Source organism: Bactrocera dorsalis, chromosome 4, assembly GCF_023373825.1.
Source record: "Bactrocera dorsalis isolate Fly_Bdor chromosome 4, ASM2337382v1, whole genome shotgun sequence".
Lineage (NCBI taxonomy): Eukaryota > Metazoa > Arthropoda > Insecta > Diptera > Tephritidae > Bactrocera > Bactrocera dorsalis.
Window position 1 is genome coordinate 4,780,754 of NC_064306.1, and position 25,156 is coordinate 4,805,909.

General features: G+C 31.4%; 1 protein-coding gene across 1 annotated transcript in view; it reads left to right on the forward strand.

Moving 5' to 3' along the window:
- Window positions 1-25,156, forward strand: part of LOC105232065 (fasciculation and elongation protein zeta-2) — a 33,438-nt gene extending 8,282 nt beyond the window's left edge. Inside the window, exons 2-5 of the mRNA XM_011213648.4 lie at window positions 20,224-20,621; window positions 20,680-20,895; window positions 22,197-22,286; window positions 22,357-25,156. Of these exons, the coding sequence (XP_011211950.2) occupies window positions 20,224-20,621; window positions 20,680-20,895; window positions 22,197-22,286; window positions 22,357-22,439 (787 nt within the window). The 3' untranslated portion in view covers window positions 22,440-25,156. The remainder of the gene's footprint in view (window positions 1-20,223; window positions 20,622-20,679; window positions 20,896-22,196; window positions 22,287-22,356) is intronic.

Here is a 25,156-nt window from a genome sequence, read left to right on the forward strand (position 1 = left end):
TGTGTTTAAAAATGTATTTGTCTAAATATTATGTTGGCATATTATGTAATAAAAACGTGAATGAAGCGTATAGATCTCCGACAGTTGATATGTTTGGCGTTTCAGTGCGAAAAATATATAAATCATACAATTTTTGCAAAGTTTCTTTGTTCATTTTGGTAAATTATTACGTTTTACATTTTTTTGCGTTCCTATTTGCTTCGAAATATTCTAAAACGCACATTTCATTTGCTTATTTTGAAAAATCTAACCTAAAAGCATATAATTGTTTTGCAAAAGCGGAGATACATATAACTTAGGGGTCCAAAAATTAATAATTTATCATTAATAAATGGCACTTGAACAGCTGATATTGTCAAGTTGATTGAGTGTCGTTTATCGATAACTAAAGGGCCAGAATATCAAGCGAAAAACGAATATAATTAAAATTAATTTATTAATATAATTAGAAAATAAATTAATATAATTAAAATTAATTTTAATCCTGAAAAATACTTTTAGGGAGATGTTTATAAATCAGTTATCGAATTACAAAAAAAAACGATTAAAAAATAATAAAAATATTTCATACAAAAAAATTAAATTCCTAGACTATAATAATTGTAAAAAAGTATTTCAAACAAAAACTAGACTTTTTTTTTCAACATTCTAGACTTGAAAATCGCTTTGAAGTTCAACTCACTCTACTGTTTGCTGTTTTTGAACAAAATTTCATATAAAATTTTATTCACTACTGTCTATTATATTGTTATTGAACTTTATTACGTTTTTTCTAATCATTTCACTCTCTCTTTGCTTTCAGGTAAGTGCTTTATTATTAGACAATTAAAAGTTGAATTGCACACTTTGTTGGTAAGTTTAATGACATCATAGTTGCTACGTAGTTTCCGGCTTTACACTTTTAATATCGCCGGTCATTATACTATAAATTATAGTCTATGCACACAAATGCATTATAGCCTATTCACACCTACTTACAATGACAGATGCGGGCGTGTTACCAAATGATGTGTAAAAATAAATTTCAGTAGTGTGCAGCACCCAAAGGGTTCTACATGCCAACTAAGCACTTTGGGAAAATATATATGTATATATAACACCCAAAGGCAGGCTGTAACCTAAATTTCACTTCCTTGGTTCATTGTCCTTCACATTTGCTGCCTTTCGGTTTCCTTCTATGCTTGGGCGGCATGAATAGGACGCTGCTCATGACACTTAGACAGCAAGCGTAGATTTTTATTTATATCTATATGTATTATATATTTTTTCATTGCTCTCCTGTGCAGCCCACTCACTTGTTGTTGACGCTCCTCTTAGTATTCCTTAGCAACGCATTTCACCTTCGACTTCTTCCACAGTCAATGAATGTCTGGATATGCTGTGCAAATATTTGTCAAAGCTGACATTAGACTTCCTGCTTTCTATAGCAGCATACTTTACTTGCCACTCTTGTCTTAGAAAAAGAAGAGCAGCAAAAAATGCGTAAAAAGGAAGCGCATTTTCCGTGATTGCTTTTGAGAATGCTTCCGCTCATTTTGAATGCTATTCAAAGTGACAGCGCTCCCCGTTGTCTTTGAAGTTGTCGCATGCAATGTGGCAAGCCATTTCCTTTTAAGTTAAAATTAAATCTACTTTAGTTGCGCAACAACTATTTTTCCTTACTTGAAAACTGCAATTTTTCTTCTGCTTTTATTGTACTTTGCCCGCTGTCAATTTTGTCTAAACCAAAACTGTCCTTGACCGTTTCGTTGCAAATATTTATTGCTGTATAAAAATTTCTTCGCACTCTCTGTCGTTTATCGCGCTATGATGATGTAATTTCTTTTGATTCATCATTTCGGTTCAACGGTTTTTCGGTCACCATTTAATTATTTGTTGCTTGGCCTGCGCTTTAAATACACTCGAGAGCCTTCAATTTAATTTGTTGCTTACTTAATAGACAATTTTTTTCATATAATTATAAAAGCTATATATTTTGACTCATGCGCCAACTTTTTTATCTTACTTATCTCTCTAAGTTTTCCGCCGCCGCCGCCACATTTACAGTTGAGGCAAGTCAAAGTTTAGCTTATGAATTGGCTCGCATTCAATTTAGATAGTGCTTCAAATGTATTGCCTCCAAATTCATTTAAACTTTACTTACACTGACTCATTCGTAACAATTTATCAGTAATAAAGTCTGACAGTTATTGGCAATGTGTTGGTGGTCGTGTAATTTTCGAAGAAGTCAAGTACATTTAACTGTAAATAGAGTACATCATTACATGGGCGCTTTTTTTTGGAACTTAGAAATTGTTGACAGGCCTATTAGCAATAAATTTCACTTGACCGAAAAAATTCTTTTGTGTTGAAAGTTCGCAGCGCGCTTTCAGAAGCGTTGAAATACGTTATTTTTTTGCACTGGCTTTTGAAGTCGCCCTAAAAATCGGTAATAAAAAGAGTATTATTACTAGCAACACTGTTTTATAATTTATTGCTAGGCGTTTAAATCACTGTATTTCCAATATAGGTTTTCCATTTGAAAGTGTTCAAAATTATTAGAGCGTTCAAAATTGTATATAAAACACTTAAAAACTAAAACGTTGCCTACATTTAGGCATATTTTAGCCGAGACACATGCCTAGAGCGAAAACTCGAGTGTTTTGACATTTATACAACTTTATTTCCTATGTCTTTCTCTTTCTATGTTCCTGTTTCATTAAAAATCATTCTAAATTTATATATCGGTTAATATCAAAGTAAAACATGTCATAAATAAAACGTTGCCTACATTCGGGCGTATTTTAGCCGAAACAGATAGCTGCAATGACTACTCCAATTTCTTGAATGAATGAAAAATTTATATTTCGCAAGGAGTATAGACTTTTGCGCGTTCACTTTCATTAAAAACATTTTCGTGGAGACTCAAGCTCAGCTCATTTGAGATGTAGGTGAAGCAGCTAATTGCCACACTCGAAGTTATGAAACAAACCCTACTACCATCTTTTAGTTAACTGCATAACAAGAACAAGGTTTTCCTTTGTTTCATTTTTAATTTTTTGTACTCAAACACACACCTTTATTTACATGAATACATACATATATGTATATGACTATATTTAAGAACGTCTCCAAAATAAACACCATATAATTAGCAGGTTATGTAAATATGCAATTTGTCTTAATTCTCAGTACAGGCTTTGTAAAACTTTTTTTTTTGATATTTTCGTTTTCTTATATTCGTAATAAACAGACCTGGCGGCATATTAGCGTTTTTTTTACTGTTATAACCGTGCATGTATATTTTAGCGCTTAAATAAAGTCTCATTTACTCGTTTTTTGTTTCAGTCATTGTCCCTTGGGCTAATTTGCTATTCTGTATAATGAATGGCAGTTTAATGTTGGGGAAAAAATGCTACCCTTGCTTGACGCACACATTTTGAATTGTGAGTGCTTAACTTATGTGTAGCTTAGTATGCTACTACCATATACATATGTATGTATGTAAATAGAAATATTAGCATTTTATTATGTCCATGCGTTGTTGAAGTAAAATTTTGTAATTCTTTTCTCATTTTATTTTGATTGAATAGTAGAATCTATCGAAATTCGATATACACCATCATAGCGCTTACACTGCGTATACGTTATATTGTATGTTTACAAAGAGTTTGTACTATGCAATTTTTTAATGAACTACTCGTATTTGAAATATCGATTTAGCGTAAAATTTTAATATGTTATTTTTAAATGTATAACCTGTCGAAATATGAGAAAAAAAATTATTTTTATTGTTTTAACTTTTTTTAATTTTTTTATTTTTAATTTTTTATTTCACACCAGGTGTGTATTCACAATATTTTAAATATTTTTTTTTAATTTCACGCCAGAATCGTGTAATAATCCCCACATCAACCGTTCATAGGTGGCCTCCAATGGTAGCATTATACATTTAAATACTTAAAATCGGCAAATATCTATATCAAGCCGCTTTTTTTTTATTACTAGAATTATTATTTTTCGTACTGTCTCCAAGGATAAGCGTATCATAGAACCATGTTATACAGTATTTACAATAAGTAGTTAGTTTTACTTGTATTTTGTAAGCAATACTACTTTGAGGAAGTGGGATGAGCTTGCATGCTATCATTGCGAAGTTTAATGTCCTCTTCCTGTTTGCGTTGTACCCGCATGACAACAAAATTATATACTACGTTCACAATGTTAACAAAGCGGTTAAATATAAATACATACACATACATACGTACACATGCTGCTTCTTAACCATTGTGCACTGACAGTATACATTATGTCATCTCAAACTCAACCCTGCGTCTAATAAATGCATATTATGTGCGTGGGGTGTGTGGGATGGCATAAATTATAGACTGAAGTATAAAAGTACAATAAGATATTTCGAATTACATTATTTTCTGCGATATTCTTTGTTTTTTTTTTCTTCTTTTTTGTTTTTTTTTTTCTTTCCTTCTATTATGCTGTTTGTACTGCGCATGTGTCGTCTAAATGTAACGCAAGGACTCGTTATTGCGTGCTAAAATTACTACAAATGTGTGTGTTAATAATTGGGTTTAAGTTGAAAGTCGTTGCGGTTTAATCATTTTGTCATTGATATTATTCAAATTTATATCCTTGCGATCCAGAAACATACATACATATGTGTCTTATAGACAAACTGAGTAATGTCAAAGCTTACTGTAAGTTGCTTGCTTTTGTAAAACTATGTTTGCAAAATATTTTTTACTGCCAAATACATATATTAAATTATTATTTAATCATACATGTCTGAGACCCTCTTCTACCCTACCATATATAGACCAGGCCAGTTAGTATGAACGTGGAAAAAGCCGACCGTCTGACTGTTCTAAAAAGTCTGATATTTGACGTGATAATTTTCGATTGATAATTAGTGTCCTTAATTTCTTAAAAAAATTGCTTATTTGCAATTTTCACATACATTTTGAGGTTATGTGAAAAAGTTGTCAAGACAAAAGTGGCTGAAGATCCTCATTATCTACAACTTTGCATTTTAACTTTTTTCTATAGAACTCTTAGTTTTGCCGAAAATCGAGATAAAACGGTTTTTACGCTCGAAAATTCAACCATGCCCCCCCCCCCCCCCCGCTTCCTTTTTCCGACTTCAGTTCGCACGTAAATTATTTTTTCCTCAATTTTTGTCATTTTGTCTTCCTCTTCCAATGAAATTCAAAACTATGATTTTTTTTAATTTTTTACAATATTCAAAGGTTTCGTCACTGTTCTAATATCTAAATATCGCACATAGACATTCCAATCACGTAAGCATATAAATTTAATCAATGTTTATTACACGCATGGCTCATCACAAATTTGCTGCCAGAAATTTCGGTCATCCTAAAAATAAAAGTTTCGATTACCAACAACCTACTAAACAAGCGTAAGGCCATAAACAAAACAAACTTTTAAAGCAAACACTCTACTACACATACATATACGATAAGCGCCTAATAAATTATTTAGCGCAGACTCATAAAGTCAAAGCGTAGCGAATAAAGGAAAAACGAAAAACAAATAAAAAAGTTTGCAGTGCGATTGAAGGATATGAAATTTGCCAGCCATAACTATTACGTTGCGCTGCTTCCGTACACTGGCTGCATAACAGACTGACTGATATTCGGGCTGTCTACTGTCATATACTCTCCAACTGTACACATGAGCTAAGCGTGGCTATTGGTATGACTCATTGTTAGCGCGCAAGTTTGCCCTCCATAACATCTCATGCTACTTCTTACTTGCCTTGTGCGCATTGTCCTTGTTTGGCCTTTCTGCCACTACAAATACTATGTCGCAGCGAAGTCATACTGACATTTGGTGCACAAAACACCAAAACACAGGAAACCTTATTAAATGTTGTTGCCTCCACGCAAATAAAAATAATAACACATCGAGCGTAAATGCAAGTTGGTAACATGAAAATCGTCTCCAGCGTGTCGCTCGTGTGACCCAAAACAATTTATGTGGAAGCACAGTGCTGGTTTGGCAGTTGGGACGCGTTATTATTATAATTTGTTTTGCGATTGAATAATCGATTGCTTTTATCGCACTAAAATTTGTTGTTTGTTTTTAGTGGAGTATTGTTAGAATGTGTCAAGAATTTAAATTTCTCCTTTGAAGTTGCAAAATATAAATTTGAAATAGCTTCGAGATCTAGAAAAAATAAATTCAATATTTTTACCTTACATTTAGTATTGTTAGAATGATTCGATTTAGGTCAAATATGTACCGTTTCGTACGTTAACTTGCCACTCTCAAAAAAACGGAACAGTAGATTGACACAAGCTTCTTTTAGAACGAGTTTTTCAACACCAAAATGATCCGCCATACACAGAAAAAGGTAGTAATCGCTTGGTGCCTGCTCCCAACTATAATTTGGATGCATAAAAACCTTCCTAATGAGCTCCCAAAGTTTCTGGTGATTTATTATAGATGTGGCGTGGTCCGAATTTAACACGCGATTGCTTCCTTAAGACGGTCCAGTTCTCAACAGTACAGGCCCTAATAAAGCGTTTTGCCGCTTATAGTAGATGATCCCTTGTCAATAACACCAAACTCATAGCATTTCCGGACCCTCATTTCTGGCTTAGCTATCGTTCATCGAGATTCGATCACGACCGTTTTTGCTTGTTCTTGTCGTAACTGACTCACTTGTTATAAGCAGTAACCATCCCCTTCAGAAGAGGATCGATTTTGTTGCTATTCAGCGTGTATCGCCGACGGAAATTCAGTCAATGAGGTTTTTTGGGCTGTGGATCAACACTTATTTTGTATCCAGCGTTATATTCAGCGTCCCAAACGTTTTTGAGGAATTCTTAACTCTTGGGCATCCGAAATGTGCTTCGGAACTCCCATTATTTTATCGACATTTTCGACAATTTTTAAAATATGTTGTATTTTTTTTGCCGTTGTCCATCTTAGACGCTTGCTCAAACTATAGTGAGTCCATCCATCACAAAACTGTCTGACAAGTACTATTAGTACGAAATCTTCCAATCTTAATGCGATTGCTCTTATTAGATACAAATTCTTTATTAGCGTAGACACCGTTTACGTGGTTATAGCCGAAGATACAAATTATTGAAGCCATATATTAGAAAAATTATGGATTTCTTTCCCAGACATTTTATGTATAATGTCGAGTGCGACGATTCTTTAGTCCCAAAGCTACTTTAGAATAGGTTAATATGATATTTGTTTGTTCTCTCCTAAGCTAATGATTGATGATCATTCAACGGCGTAACCCCACAGTTTCAAATTGAGCACACTAAACAGCGAAATTCGTGCGCTTTTAGTAGAATAAAACTGTATAAGCTAAGCTTTATGGCAACTCAACAAGTTTCCATAATTGGTAATGACAACTGAGCAAGGGGGTCGCAAAAATTATATCGTCAAAATAGCCCACTTATTTAACTAAAAATTGCGCTTGCCAATTGCAGTTAGCGCTTATTTTTGAGATTTTTTTGCATCATTTATTGCTTATAGTTTTGCCTTCGCACTGCCAGCGTTACTTTTGCCTTAAGAGCGTTGCTTTGGCAGTCAGCGCATTAATGTTGTCGTTCGCTTGTCCATAATTAAGCGCGTGGTTGCCACTCTGCACATTTAAAATGCATTTTCCGCTTTTTTATCTTTATGACGACCATTTGCGGTTGTCGTATGAATATTTAAATGACAAGTGTGCTGCATATTAAGTAATTTATTAATTAGGTAAGTGAGTTAGTTCGAAAAAAGTTGCAAAGCAAGAAAAAAGGGAAGTTGAAAATATTAGCAGTCAAATAAAGAACCGACTATAATTGTTTTTAGTTATCCATATACTTAAAGTTTTTCAAATCATATATTTTTCTTTACAATCTTTCTGTTTGCATTTCAAAAAATAAATACTCGACGCAAACTGTCAAAAAGCTTCCACCTTATTGGTTTCTCGTTTGCCTATAATTAGCCGACTAGCGTGCGAACTGTGCGCACATGTTTAATGGCGCTATGATTGATGGCTTTGTGAGCTTCTTTTTAATAAATTGTTATTTTGCTGTTAGTGGAACAGGTTTTGGGGTATATAGCACATGGTGGTATTAAATTTTGTGGAACGGTTTTTTTATGAGCGTTAATACGCACTTGACATAGTTTAAGTATTATAAAAACTTGTAAATTTTTTTTAAGCTAAAAAACAGATATTTCTGAAATATAACTGAATATATTTTGAAGAAAATATTAATAAGTTTTAATCGATAATTTATTGATAACAAATTTTATTTTTCTGTAAATATTATCAAAAGTTTTTCGATAACAAAAATAAAAAAAATTTTGTACACCGATAATTTATCGACAAAAAATTTTCTATAAATATCGATCAGGAAATTGTATTTTTAAATATTGATAATTAATCGATAACAAAACTAAACACTTTAAATTGTTGATAATTTATCGATAAAAATAAACTTATTATCTATAGTTTATCGATAACAAAAAAAAACAAAAAAATAATATGATAACAAAATTTAAATTTTCTGTAAATATCGATAGCAAAAATATATTTTAAAATGTCGATAATTTTTCGATAACAAATGTAAACTCTTTAATTGTTTATAATTTATCGGCAACCAAAAAATTAATATCGATAATTTATCGATAACAAAAATAAAAATCGATAATTTATCGGCAGCACAAATATAAAATTCTGCAAATTTCTATACCCAAACTATAAGTTTTTAAATACCAATAATTTTCCAATAACAAAATTAAATTCATTTGGGTATTGTTAAGTTATCTTTACATTGTTAAATATCGTTAACGAAATAATTTTTTCTGGAAATGTCGGAATTTTTTAAATCTATCGATATGTTTTACACAGCAATAAATCTATATTTCTTTTCGTACCCGTCGAAATTTATTATATTTTTATTAAAGTTTTTCAATTAAACCGTTGCATTAATTATTCCCTCCCCAAAATGCCAAATTTTATGCTAAACACGCTAAACAAGCCAACGTGGGCGCTAGTAAATACTGCACTATACTACAAAAATATATACATACAAACACACAGTATTCTATATATACTCATCACATTATCCAATATTGTCAACCAGCGCCACTCTTCTTTATTGCCAACCCTCTATTTCTGAATGCAATATATTTGGGGGGGCCCGTATGTGTTGCGCTAAAACTACATAAGTGTATGCCAATGCCAGCAACGTCATCAACACAGCATCCACACACAAGCACAGGCAATTTCAATCAAGTTATCAAAAGTAAAGATGTGAATGAATAATTTTGTGGGGGGACTAAATATAAACTATGTACATAAGTATGTGAAGGGAAGTAGAATAAATTGTGAAGAAAATTCTTATTTGGCGGATAAAGTGGTTGTTTTTGTATTTGCGTGCATGTAGTACGTGTATATACAGTTCTTTTTAAACCACCGGAATTTGTGTTGGATGACGCACTAAAGAAATGACATGCCATTATTTGTAGTAAAAAATTTGTCAAATATTGCCTCATCGCAGAATATAAAAAAGTTCATCGAAAATGGTTTTAATTTCAAACTGTGATGTTTGCGTTAGATGCTTGATTGTGTTAAATCTTATAATTCCGTCTTATATAGACTTATATAGAAGAATTTAAACACTCGGTATCTCATAAATTGAACATTCTGTCCCTAACTCTAACCCTACCCTCGATCGAAAATGTACAATTGAAATATATTAAGGTCATGAAAAATACTCTGATTGAAAAAATAGTATCCTAATCTGGTCCATCATATTGCTTTGAGAGTTGTAATAATCATTTGTCATTCTTCGCGCTTCGCTTCTATGAGGCGGTGTCGATTCGTCAAGAGAGCTTCAGCGGATTTGCTAGCTTTTATCCCGCACTTCCTCTCCTGCCGCTTCCTCCGGTAGCTTAGAGCCCTGCTAGAAACCCCAAATCCGATGGAACGGATTTTAATTTCTAAGCAGCTATGTAATATTATCTGAGAAAAAAACTGACACCACTTAATGATACACCCTTTATCCTTTTCAAAGAAGCTTTTCCACCCACAATAAAGAGAAAACCGAAGAATGTTTGGTATTTTAATAAGTTCAATACTTTTGTGGATGTTGGTATGTATTTATAAGCATTTAGGCACTGTACAACGACCTGAGAATGCTTAATGTAGTAAATTGAATGTAAATTAAACGGTCATTGTGCTACTTTTACATAAAAAAATATTTTCGATTGCTTTTCATGCCACCTCATTTTACTTGCATACGTACATGTGTGTGTGCGCGCGCATTGTTAGCTCACTACTGTAGCCGATTAAGCGTGTGGGCGCTTTCCATGACCAAATTATGAAAATAATTGATTTCTCGTCAACCGAGTATTGTGCGTGTGGACAATGAGTAATATTTTTTAAAGCACAATAAAAAATTTAAAAACAAATTGCAGTAAGTGTGTATGTCTGTATGTAATATACAAAATGAAAGCATGTCACATAATATTATGCTCACTTAACTTTGACTGCCGCAGAAGACGGCGACCACACCAAAAGCACGACGCGACGTCATAAATCACACAATTTTACTGTATCAAAAGCACATGCATTAAAGAAAGTACGAAAACAAGTAAAGAAAAACAAAGCGAGTAATAAATGTAATGAATAAATGTGGAGATGCCGGCTGCTTGCTCGCCTACTTGATGAGTGAGCTAAGCCAAGCAAATTGCTGAAGACTGCCGGTTGGCTGGCTACGTGCCAAAGACATTTCTGAAATTCTCAGAAATTCTCGGAAATATTTTTCAACCATTTCATTGTGTCATAAAAAAATTCACACCAACCCACACGGCAGGCGCGTCAACTACAAATGTATGTACACATATACTTGTATATATGCATATAAATAATCTAGATGCAAGCATATTTATTATATATTTGCAAATCCATGGCGAATGCAAATACTTGCTGCTGTATAAAATTCATAAAATTTACGCGGCTGTAAGTCATCATCAAAAGCCATGTACACATTCATTTTCCATACAACAACAAATATGTGTACATCCTTTTTGCTATAAACATTTTAAAAAGAAGAAAATCCAAACTTAATCGAAAAAATTTACGGCCCAGATTGTATGTGTCAAGTGCATGTGCGCGCGAACAGAAACCCACGCGCTGTTTGCGCTGCAAAAATCGCAGAAAAATGGAAAGTAAATATTAAAATATTCATGCAAAATGTAAAAAATATAAAATGTTGCATGGAATTCGCTACAATGCATTTAATTGGAATTGTTTCCACAGCTTTTGTGTTTCTTCTCCATCAATTTATTTGTACAAACAAAACAATGTATGTACGTCAAAGTGACGCACAAGCAATTTAACGGCATCGGGTATTTGGAAGGAAGTTAATGCAACAACAAAGTATTTAATTAAAGCATTACAAATTTATGATTTTATCTATATCGGGTGATTGATGAAAGTCTTCTCTTGAACCCCATGTATTAGTACCATGACTTCAGATTCTATTATATAATATTTAATCGGTATTAATTATAAACTGAATGTATTCACCCGACTGCAATTTTGAACGAGAAATAAACAATTTTTTTGATAACTTTTATATTGGGTAGTCGAAAAGTCTTTTCGTATTACAAATCAAATTTAATTTGCGTAAAAATTCGTTAAATTTCTATATTTTTCGAATTTCTAACGATTTATAATTTTTCTTTTGCAATTTATCGATTTTTCGTAATTTATCGATTTTTGAATTTTCTATAAATTTTTATATTTTTCATAGATTTTTAAATTTTTGTATTTATTAAAATAACTTTTCGTACTGCTAAATTGAATTTTTCGTATTTTTTGCCAATTTTTAGAATTATTATAAATCAAATTTAATTTGCGTAAAAATTCGTTAAATTTCTATATTTTTTCGAAGTTCTAACGATTTATAATTTTTTTTTTTTTTTTTGCAATTGATCGATTTTTCGTAATTTATCGATTTTTGAATTTTCTATAAATTTTTATATTTTTAATAGATTTTTAAATTTTTGTATTTATTAAAATGACTTTTCGTACTGCTTTAAATTTTTCGTATTTTTTGCCAATTTTTAGAATTATTTCGATTTTATTTACATAAATGATTTTTAAAATTATTTTGTTATCGATATTTTTAATCTTATCATTTCCCAATTTTCATTCCTTTCGTATATTTATATATTTTTATCGATTTTTAATCCATAGATTTTTCGTTAGATTATCGATGTCTCATGCATTAACAGCAGTCGAAATTATTTAAGCTAATCGAATAGTTTGTATTTAATCGATATTGCTAAGCTTTCCCATTTTAATTTATGAACTACTTAACTTTCCATAAATTTGATCATATTTTCCGAATGATTTTCGCATTTATCGATTATCTTGTTTATTGTTTATACCCTTGTGGCTCCATTCGTTAGCACATTAATTTTTATTGTCGTGATTATTGCTTTTTCCAGACTAAGCAATTTTACACAAATTTATCAATTGTGTATATTTATCGATTTTTCTCATTTTCATCGTTTTACTTTATCGATATTTTTGTTTTTATCGATATTTCTTTCCCAATAAATTTTGTAATTATCAAATTTTCTCCAATCTTTGTATTTAATCGTTTAAATTTTTGTACTGTTATCGATTTTTTGTATATTAATTGAAGCATTTATCGATATTTCATTCACCATCAGATTATAAATTCTTAAAATATTATAATTTTATTTAATTCGTCGATATGATCTATTATCACTTTCTCGATGAAATTCAGGAAATCTGTCCTTTTGTTGTATCTTACTATTTTCTTATTTATTATTATTATCTTATTGTTTTATTTTCCCTCTTTCATCTAAATGCTAATTTGTTTTAAAATAATATACGCGCTTCGCCTCATAACCACAAAGGAAGTTGATGATTTCATTAATTAATGTGACCGCACAACAACACTTTGCTCTGTTCTGCCGAAGGGGATTACTCATACGACGCGTGGGCTCACAGCGAAATGTTTGTAGATTTTCCCTGTCCATATTTGTTTGTTGTTTTAGCGCACTTTGCAAGGCAAAAGCTCTAGAAATGACATGTACAACAAATAGGGGGATAAAAAATTGCTGGCAATAGCACTTGTGAATACGCTACGGCCACATCTGTTTGCTGGAATGCCACAGACTGACATTTGCCTACAGCAACTAGTACGTACTTATGTATGTATGTATGTAAATGTGCATATCTAATTATTGTTGTATTTGCAGTACATTTGCTGCGGTCTGTCTCTAGTATCGTCTGCTGCCATTTTTTATTGCTGTAGTCTTGTTGTTATTTTTGCTGGTCGGCGGCCGTCATTAGCAACAATTATGGAATTTAACTATGTATGAAATTGCTGCTGTTGTTTGTTGTTTTGTGTTGATGGCAATGATAATGAATTGTAATCGAATATCAAATGTAGCGCGAAAAATTAATTTATATGTATGTATATATGTACATATGTATGTAAATTTGCATAATTATGAGTGTTTTCTCATATGTGGTATTTAGTGTGTGGAAAAAAGTGAACTAATTTGAATGGCGGCTTAAAGCATATGCATGGTTCGCTGTAAACAATTTTTTCGCAGCTTTAGTGGTGTCATGCACTATACTTAATTTCGTGAAGTTATCTTCTGAATGGAAATAGTTGACTTATAGTAAATTCTTTTCTAAAGATGGTTGACGCAAAAATCTTGCAACAGCTTTAAAGAGTGTTCTCTTCACATAAACTTGTTTTTGTTGTTACTGCACTAACCGAGCTTTCTCTTAATTGAAAGTAAAAGGCCTGCTAGAACTGCAAACATACATACATATGTATAATACATACATATATTTATTTATCTTTCGTAAGCGACAGATTATGCTTATGACTTGCTTGCTTCATACTGATAGTGCATCGCAATACAAAAAAAAGTTGACTCAACAGCCGATTCATTTGAATATACCGTTATACAATGCTTGCAAATATTATTTTTCGTCGGAAAATGCATGATTAATAATTTCGTTGCACTTATTTTGGTTATGACATTTGAATATTGCTAAAGGTGATGAGTGTGCATAAAATTTATCGATAAATTTCAAAAGAGAAAACATACAACTAATGTTGGTTTTTACAAGGGAAAAGCATATCGCATTTGTGTTTAAAGCAACATTAAATAATAATAAAAAAATTAATTAAAGTGCCATTCAATCAAATTATAGGAATTGTATTATATTGCTTGATTTGTAATATGAGTTGCATAACATTTCTAACAACACTAAAGGTGTTTTTCGTAATCAATCAGTGGCAGCATTACTATGATGAAACTGTCTTGTGCTGTCAGCACCACAATGATTCCAACTCACGCCACTTTCGTAAATATAAGAAACTTTTTCATCGACGTTACCACTATGCAATGAGTTTACATTTATTTTCTACGAACTGCTTAATCACTTGCAGCATTCATTTACTTTTTTTTGATCACACACACGTCTTTCTTTGCACTACAAATTAAGCGTGGCAATTGCTCAATCAAATTGAAATGTGTTGACGCAATGTTTGATGAATGCATGCAGTATTGAGTGAAAGAAGTTTGGACACGCAACAAAAACAATAAAAAACAGGTACAACGAAGTAAAAGTAGCATAAAAATTGATCTATGCAACGAACAAACCAACGGCTCCAACTCGTTGGCTGACTTGTGTCACTAATTGTTTTGTTTTCGTTGTTTTTGTTATCTGAAATGATGTAAAAAACAGGAAAAAACGTTAACTGCAGTTGCACCGAAGCTATTATACACTACAAAGGAGCATTTGTTATAGCAAATATAAAAAATTAAAAATTTTCCATACAGAAACTTGTATGAAAACTTTAAGCTATAGTAGTCAGTTCTGAACAATTTGCTCGGGGATTATAGCGCTATATTCGGCAATAATCTATGCCAAATTTCGTAAAAATATCTTGTCAAATAAAAAAGTGTTTTATACAAGAACTTGATATGCATCAGCTTGTATGGCATCTGTATGCTGTAATGGTCTGATATCGGTGTAGAATCTCTCCATGTGGTGCCTTACCGGCTGCCACGCACCGCCTATAAAACAGCAGACAGATCCATATTTAAGTATCAAAACTATGCACAAATTCATACATACATACGTATGTGAAATAGTAGCCCGCTGACTTCATTTGTCCGCCAATTCGGTCATGGTCATTATTTAATATTGAGGTTAGAATGAAGCGTTGCCAGCAATTCGCACAATTAAAAGAAGTTTAACGCAACTTTTATGAATGCTGAATAGTCTTGAAACGACATCGTTTTCACTGCTATCTACAGACAAGGCACTCACTTCCGTTCGCCTCCTCACACACAGTCGCACATCAACATTTTTAGATAGATAGTAACTACATACATACATATGTATATGCCGACTTTGGACCAAGTAGAAAACGCATGTGCATTGAATAGATGATACCACAAAATTTGTATGTACAACGGATGCGTGGGTTCGCGTTTACGAGACGATATGAAGTGCTTTTTGCATAAGTGCATGCATAACTGTATTGTGAACTAACGGTATCAAGTACACGCACATCTCTACAAATGCTTACTCATCAGAATAATATGGCATTGTTGTAAGCCGCATACAACGAGGGAAGAGTTGAAACAATAAAAAAAGAAACAAAAAAAATCGCCCCAAACAATGTGCGCCAACAAAACTCAATTCATTCAGCAATTCAAACAGCTAGCAAAACAATCTACTCAACACCATCTGTAGGTTCGCGGCAAGGTTGCATAGCCAACGCGCACAACTGCGTCGATAGCTTTTAGCAGTTCCACATGCTCAGGTCTTCAATTAATGTGTGTATATACATATGTACATATCTATATATGTATACTAACTTATGTTTGTATGTTGCTTAAGAGCAAAAGAAAAGCAATTAAAATATTTAAAAGTGGCGAAAAGGGCGTGATAAATAAAATACCAGCCAAAATGCATAATTGAGTGTCTTCAATATTTCTACATTTCAGTTAAACGTATGGCAAACAAAAAAATTGTCTGGAAATTGAGTTCAATTTGCGCACATTCCGATAATTACGCGAGGTGTTGATGCGTGTAAATGGAAATAAAATAAAAAAAAATCGATTATTTTATAGATTTCCAAATATGTTCTACAGATGTGCATTACTACAAAGTAATCATAAATGTAGTTGTTGATGTATTTATTGAAATGATAAACTAGGCGTGCACAAGGTCAATGCAAATTAATTTGTTGTTGCTTTGAAAAATTGAAATGTAATGAAGGCAAAGAGTATTTCTCAGTATATTTTTGAAGAAAAAATTGGAAAATTGGCTTTTACATTTTTACACAAATAATTGAATTTATTAAATTTTGGGAGAGAAAAGGGCTCAGCTTATTACGCTGATCATTTATATGCATATATACCCTCTGGCTGTTACAAAATGGTTATAAATTTAATATACTCTGTTCAAGGTATAAACATGTGAGGATAACTGATATAATGCTTGTGCAATTTTCATTATGACGAGAAATTGTTATTAAGTTTTCTCATATTTAAAAATTGTAGTATAATATTTTTTGTTAACTATTTATTTGATTTGTTTTGAGATTCCACACAATCGCGCGCAAAACAATAAAATATGCAAATTCCATACCGTCTGGGAGTAATTACCTTTATAGCTTTGCGCATGCGTAGCTAAATTGCTTGCAATGAAAGCGCGCCACGGCTTGTTTGTCGCCGTTTTTCCTTATTGTCTAGCAAACTTGGCGGTTCACATCAATTTATTTATTTTTTTTTTATATTTTTTATTTGAAGCCACTCAACAAGTGTGCCCACCGCCACTCAACGATAAGGTTAACAACGCTATCCATAACTATGTGCCTTCCACATACTTTCTAATATTTTTTGCGATCTTCGTGCGTGTCGACTTTGTGGTTGAGCGCATTGTTTTCACCAATGTCTTTTTCGCATCGCATTGCATTGCATTGTTTTATTTACGTTTCTTCTTTCAATGCTTTATTAGCGCCAAGTGTCTTTTTATGTTGTCGCTTCAAACTTTCAAATGTTTTAAAAATTGCATTGTTTTGCAAGCGCCCACATTTTTTTCACCGCCTGCTTGTTAGCTCTTTCACTATTAGGTTTCAAGTTGATTCGCCACACTCGTAATGACTAAATACATATCTATTTTCCAGGCGTAATGAATGCAACTGATTGGCGCAACGGAATTTTAATTTTGTAATTTATACCAATACCTGTTCGTGTTGGCGTGTTTGAACAGCATATATATATGTATATTTTATATTTATTTTTAAATATTTTTTTTTGTCTTTCCGTTTCTTGCAAATCTAAAAAAAATTTTAAATGTATCAAAAATTTTTTAATGACTTTCTTTAATATACATTCGAAATCAAATTTGAGCCGGACACGTCCACACAAAAATTGGTACCAGCTTTTGTTATTCTCGTGTGCAGGGTTAACTATCCTTTCTAAGTTCTGACATTTTTGTTTACCTTTAGCGAGTATAACAACCCTTTCTTGAGGCCAATAACCCTTTTCTTTTCATTTAGCGTGGTCAACAACCATTCCTGAGATGAAATCAATTATCCTCTTAATTACGTTTAATGAAGTCAACAAACCTTCGGCAGTGAATGACCTTATTGTTTACATTTAGTCACCTATCTTTGCGAGGTCTCTGACTTCTTTGTTTACATTTAGCAAATTCAACAACCGTTAGCTATGACAATGATCGTCAAAGAGGTTGACATCGCTAAAGGACATTGATTTCACTGAGAATCATTGATGATTGCGGTAAAGTGTCTGACCTTTTCGGCTAACGTTGTCGCAGAGAGTCAAAACTGAGGTTAGTTTCAGAAAAGACTTCTTCATATAATCCAATTAACTCAACAGAACTACATTGTTTAATTTCGGTTAAATGAAATTTAAAAAATTCCAAAAGTTTATATTATCAAATATTGTAAAAAATGTGCATTTTGGTAGCGCTAACTCCTACAAAAAGTTTCGCATCATTTTATTTATGATTGCTAGTAGTTTTGTTTCGAAATTACATTTTATGTATAATTGCATAAAGTTGAACTAATTTCTCCCATGTTTTGTGCAAGTCATTGAAAAATATATATGTACATACATACATATGTATGGAAAAGACCACTAAAAGTCATGCTCATTGCAATGTGCAATGATTTTAAGTACGAGAGTGCAGTTTGGGCACTAATTGTAATAACTTTTATTGCATTCATTACTTTTTAACTGTTCGCACACTAAATTCCATATTTCACATACTTATTTTTGGCGTAATTTTCTAACCAAATGGTCATAATAATAATTATATACATTATTTTTTAACGTTACTTTGCATTTTACTGGGTACTACCGAAAGTGTACTTAATGCGTAACGCACGAATTAAGAAAGTTTTTATGTTTAATATTTTTTCTTCATTTACTCAACATACCAAATACTAAACATTTTACAAAAGCGAAAATGAAAACGAAATCATTAATCCAATTAACCTACGGCAACCTCGTTTTCATTTAATCAATTCCAGTTGAGCAATAAAAAGTCTAACTTGACTAACTGCTTACATACATATCCTCTTTAACACTTTTTAATTACACACCACACACCCTGCCAGCAAAAGCCCACCCACCATATGCGCCACTATTCCATTTAAGTATGTGTGCAAGTACCGTTAGGCGCTCTTGCGCCCATTTGTGACCCACATTTAAAAACAAGTGCATAATATTTTTTTGCATTTTGTTTTAATTTTGTATAGCCATTACTGCTATGCCGCTATCTGTGTTGCCTTGCTAGAATTTTAATCATTTTTGTTCGTACACTATGAAAAGAAATGGAAGGAAATTAAAAATTATGTCAGCTATTACGAGTTGAGAATGTGAATAGTGTTGTAAGAACTATTACACATGTACATATGTACATATACTATAGTTTGTAAGCGAAATCCGAATGTCCAAATAATGTTAGTTTGAAATATAATTTTCTGATTCTTTGCATAACCACATTAAATTAAAAAAACAAAAGAAATTGATTGCGTGGTAATTTTTTTTGAATTTAAGTTCTTTTTATTTAATTTTTTTTTAATTTTTTTTTTTAATTTAAGTTCTTTTTATTTAATTTTTTTTTTTAAATTTTTCCGCGTTAAATTAGACATAATCCCTTATGGTGGATGACTACCATCAATGTCATTGGCAATAATTTGTATAACCAATCGACTAATCGATTACATTCAATTATTCTTCATTTGTTTGTTATTCAGTGATAGAAATAAATAGGCTTTTGCATCTCAGTATTTCGAAAAATAAACTATATATATTTCAAATTCTGCTTGTATAACGGTAAAATTTAATGCTCTAAAGTCATAGCATACTTTCTGGTATATGTAGTCATCTACACATTGCTGCAGGTTTATGTTGCTGCACTTGACAAGTTACTTACACTTTTTTATTGCCTTAGCCCAAATCTTGACAAGCCTTAAGAGCAAACAAAAAGACAAATTGCACGTTATGTGCGTTAGTTTTAATATATATACATATAAGTATGATTTGCAGGCATGTAGAAAAGCATATATGGCTTGCTAAATTTATATAGTAAATTCTATATGTGGAACAGCGTGAATGTACGGTGATTGTCTGTGATTTTGTAACCTACATTTTATGTGCTTTTGCTGGATACTTAACTGTCTTGAAAACATTTTTTTGTTCGTTTTTGTTTGTTTTTGTCAAAACCACTTTTGTTCATTGTTGCTTGGGATTTATGTATATATTTTTTTGCAATTTATAGTTTGTAAGTTGGCAAGCCGCAAATGAGTTGCTACAAGTTTTGTTTAACATGACTGTTAGTGGCAGTTGAAGTGCTCTTAGAAAATGTGCGCTAAAAAGGCCCATTGAGATGTTTTAGAATTGCATGCGCATTTGTTTCGATTTGTTAAATATGGGTGTTGCATGCACAAACTTGCTCATTAAAAAATATGCTATTAAAATGTCGTGAAGCACTGATAGCAACACTGAAAATATATTTAATTCAGGCATTGTACTTTTTACGTAATAAGTTTAAATATACATATAATATATATGTACATTTTTTTAGAAAAAATATGTTCATAATCCAATTACTTTTTATTTTATTTTTTTTATCCTCTACAGAATGTGGTGGACCATCACTGGCAACTTTGGCAATATACTGCCTATCGATTGGTCGAAATCATTCACACGCCAAATGCACATGCCTACATTGAATTTGGGCCAAAATCAGCTTGGTGCCGGTAATGGCAGTGCTGGCAATTTGCTTGATGCCACCACACCCGGTGATGAATTGACCAGCGAGGATGAGGCTGTAGCTAATGATCTCGATATGCATGCATTGATATTGAACGGGCTGAATGCGGAGCATGAGGAACCCATTAAGACGGTTGAGGAGGTAATCAAAGAGATTGATGATATTATGGACGAAGCTGAAAGTCCATTGGATGAAGCAGAAACCTGTGAATCGGAGGTGATAGAGAAAGCTAGAGAGGTGTTGGGTGCGCCATTGTATGCGGAGAGTAAGTGCACACTTCATTCTTTCATATTGCTTTTCACTAAACAATAATTTTCTTATAGAATTACAATATTTATCGATATCACAATTGAATGAGCTCTACATGGAAATGGAAATGCTTATACAGGAACTCAGCGAGACACTAATCAATGAATTGGCGTTGCGCGACGAGCTCGAATATGAGAAAGAGCTGAAGAATTCGTTCATTTCATTGTTGCTGGCGGTACAGAATAAACGTCGACAGTATCATGTGGAGAAGAAGCGTGGAAAATTGCAAGGTAAGTCAGTAGGTATTTGAATGCGCTGTAGATTGGAGCAGTTAGGTTGAAGGCGCATCAAACAAAACCAAATTTAACAAATTTTTGAGATATGGAAAACTAAGCTTTTGATTAAATAAGTAGCTTGAAAGAGCTTGAAATACGTAACTAAAATTTGAATTGAATTTGAAAATACTAAGTTCTTCTTTTTTAGCTTTTTTATAAACATTTTTGTTTTTAATATTTTTTATATAAACTTTTTGAATAGGGCTCCTAAAAACACGTTTGCAAAATTAGAAAATTGTTTAATAAAACCTAACCTAAACGTTTTTTTTTTTAGTAAACACCCCGAAGAGCATTTTTAAAACTAACGGAAGTTAGACAAATTGTTTAAACATACGTAACCTAAAATTATTTCGAACTTTCTGAATTCTTTCGAAAATTAAAACACATTTTAAAAGTAAGATAAAGGTATAATACGTATTAGAAAACCGGAGCCTTCTCATAAAAATATGGTTTTTGGGTCAAGATTTAAAATCCTATAAAAAACAGAATAACCTAGATTTTTTCGAACTTTTTCCATTATTTCGAAAAAGTCAGCTGTTAAAATATATTTTCTAGAGCTTTTACGTCAAAAAATTACAGTTTTCTCTCATGCAAACCGTTTGATAGAGAACCATAACCGTTTTTATACAGCTGATAATCCATAAATTATAATTTGCTTATGTAGACTTGGCGGTTTTCGGGCCAGGACAGCCAGAAATGATTTAAGCGTCCGTATATAAATAATTTATTCGAAGAATTTCACCAGTTAAGACGTATTGGCTTTGGTTTTATAAATAGAGAAGATTTTGAATTTAAAGAAATTTGAAGATAGACGTTTGCACCTATTAAGATGCGCTTCATCTTCGAATTTTTGGCATCGGTTTTATTGGAAATTTGCTAAAAATTTTAGCTAAGGTGGAAGAAGTTTCGAACGTTTACGTTTTCCTTTAAGATGCGCTTAATCTTCTATTAGTTTGTTTTCCAGTTTATAAGAAATTGGCTATAAATCGTTGCTAAGTATCAGGCGGAAAGGATTTCGAACTTTTTTTTCGAACATGAACTTGTTTGATTAGCTCGCACACAAACTTTTTTTTAGTAGATATGAGTTTTTTAAGGTTTTTCGTGCAAGAAATTGGGAATTTGGAAATTGGTTTTCAACTGCCCAAGTTACCCGTTATTAAATACGATTTTTGGTGATTGGTAATAGTTTTATATTAAACAAAGCACTTAAACCTCAAAGCGGACGGTTATTATTATTTTTCCATTGTAATCACCAGGACCGGAACCAAAGTATCTGACCACTGTCATACCTTACCACATGGAGAATGGCACACCAAACAACCAGTCCTTGCAAGTGCTAATCAAAAGTGAGTACCAACAAATCTGAACAAAGAATCAATTTAATTACATTTTTCTGTGCTGCTTTGCAATTTACAGTACTAAAAGCAATCAATGAGGACAGTCCAACCGTGCCCGCGCTGCTAACGGACTACATACTGAAAGTACTCTGCCCCACATAAATATGCACTGCGTGTGAGCAGTCAGCTGAGTTGTTAGGTGTTTTAGTACGTAATTGCAGTCGATACATTTAGAACAAAAAAGAATACAAAATACAACAAAAAAAAAAAAATATAGAAAACTCATATACATTGAGTAAAGAAGAGAAGCTAATTTAAATGAACAATTCTAAGTTATATAGAAATATATTTCTAATTAATGTTTTTCTATTTTTAGTTACTAATTAAAAGCAAAAAGTAAAACAAGCGAGTAATAATATTGCATAAACATAGAAGATTTTAATTAAAAACGTAACGAGTACCATATATATGTATGAGTGTATAGTTTATAGACCGTTATTTTTGCTGGCATTAACGAGCGCTGACAATATCGAAGTGTGCGGGTTATTTAGTGCTCTTGGAAAGCGAGAGTTTTCAATATGCAAAAAAAAATTTTGTACACCGCAAAGGATAATGCATGAATTTCGACGAAGACATGTACATGGCTAGGCGTGAAATCAATTAAAAATTGTAAAATTTCGAAAAATTATTTAAATTTAAGATAACCGCTATGCAAATTGTATGCGCGTTGCATATGCTGCGCGCCGAAGAGCTAGTGAATTTCATTTAACCTAAACTGCCTAAAATCAATAATAATTTATTTAGATCTTTTGGTAGAAATAATAATTGTTGGAGCGTAAAAGTTAATTTATGTCCGAAAAAAGATATTAAGCCATATTAAATAATTTTTTGTATGAGATATTAAAACCATATTCGATACTTTTTTGTTAGAAATATTAAACTTGCACGTTGTTTGGCTGTTCATTTTTGTCCACAATACTCTTAAATTGTTTCAAAATATTCGTAAACACAACAAAGTGTTAAAGTAAAATCAGTAAAATACTAAAAAAATATTTATTTTTACTACAAAAACATTGAAATTCCTTTGCAATGAGCACAAAACTAAAAATACCGCTTCGACATTATTTGCTCACATATGTATGTATACATATGTATATCGCATGCCAAATATGTATATTTTGCGTAAAGCATGCATATAAGGTATGCATGTATGTACATATTAATGCCGCAAAAATTATTTAGAAAAAACAACTTACATGTATAATTTTGTAAAGCTTAATGTAATTAATTGTAATTTATTATTTTATAAAACCAATTAGCTGTGTTGCTTTGCGTGTAAGTCAAAATACATTAAAATAACAGTTATACGAAAAATGCATAATTGTAAACCCACTTAGATATATACAAACGTATGCATATACAGTGTGTATTGTGTGCATTTGCGCAAAAAAAGCGAAGACAAAATACAAAACTTGCATTTTTTGCACACTTTTCTTTAATATTACAAGCGTTTATTAGCCGAATTTATTCCTTGTGTACTCATACTGCCTTGAAAGAAAAATGTGTAATTTTGAAAGCATTTGCAAATTTTTTTCTTCTAAGTTGTTACCATATACACACATTACTTTGAGAAATATTTTCAATTAACGTTTATTAAAAATAATGCATTGCCTTTAATATACATATATGGAAATAATTGAATAATTATATTTCATATGAGCGATTTTTTCAATACTTTTATGTTTTTAATATTTTAATTTTAAAAATGTTTGCTTGAAATATTTTGTGTATTAATTTATTATTTCAGCAATGTTTGTTTAAAATATTTTTATATAATTTTTGAAACTAGAAAATTTGTATAATTCTTTAAATTTTACATTTTTTCGCACTTTTTATATTTTTTATTTTTTTTTTTTAACCGAAAATTTCATTTTTGTGTATAAATTTGTTCATATATTTTATGTATATTGAGGTTGATTTCTGCTATTTATGCAGTATATGATTTTTTTGGTAACTAAATCTTTAATTCACACTTTCGTACATTATAAAATTTATGTGCCGAAAGTTTCAAGCAATTTCGAAATTAATTTAGTTGTTTAAATTCTCATAATAATCATAATAATTTAAATGAAATAAGCTAAATAAAAAAGTAGTTATTAATTAATTTACAGTGGCCATATTAATGCTTTCAATATTGTAAAAAATTAATGCAAATAATATAACAAAATCTCTATTAAAATATTTTAAGCCTAAAATACAAAAATTAAAATAAATTCATACGAAAAATAATGTTCGCTTAAAGTTCTAAAAAATATGCATACAAAATACAATTTTTGTTGTAAATTTTAATGCTATGAAAATGATATACATATTTAAATTTTTAATTTTATGGAAATTATACACATACGTACATATATTTATACGCATTTATCAGCTAAATTCGTGTACACACTAAATTCTCGATAAAAAATCGCTTGATTTGTTTGAAATATTGGCTAGTGTCTATTTTCACTAAGTTACTGCATAATCTGCTCTTAATAATTTTTTATTTTAATCAAATAATATTTTTTACGAATTGGCAGTTCACCAAGTCTTCAACTCAAAAGCTTTTAACGACGTACTCTTATTTTGTATTAAGATTGTAATAAGAAAACTAATTCTTCCTACGCACTGTGTTATTTTTATTTTAATAATTATAACTATTGTTATTCTTATAACGTTTTGTTCAAAACTGCAGCAATATTTTGTATTTTTTTTTAGAATAACAATTGTATATTTTAAAAAATGAGATTTTAATTTTTACAAGTTAAAGAAATAATATTTTTTTTTAAATTGTAAAATATGTATAATTTTAATAAAGCCTAATATTTTTAATTGTA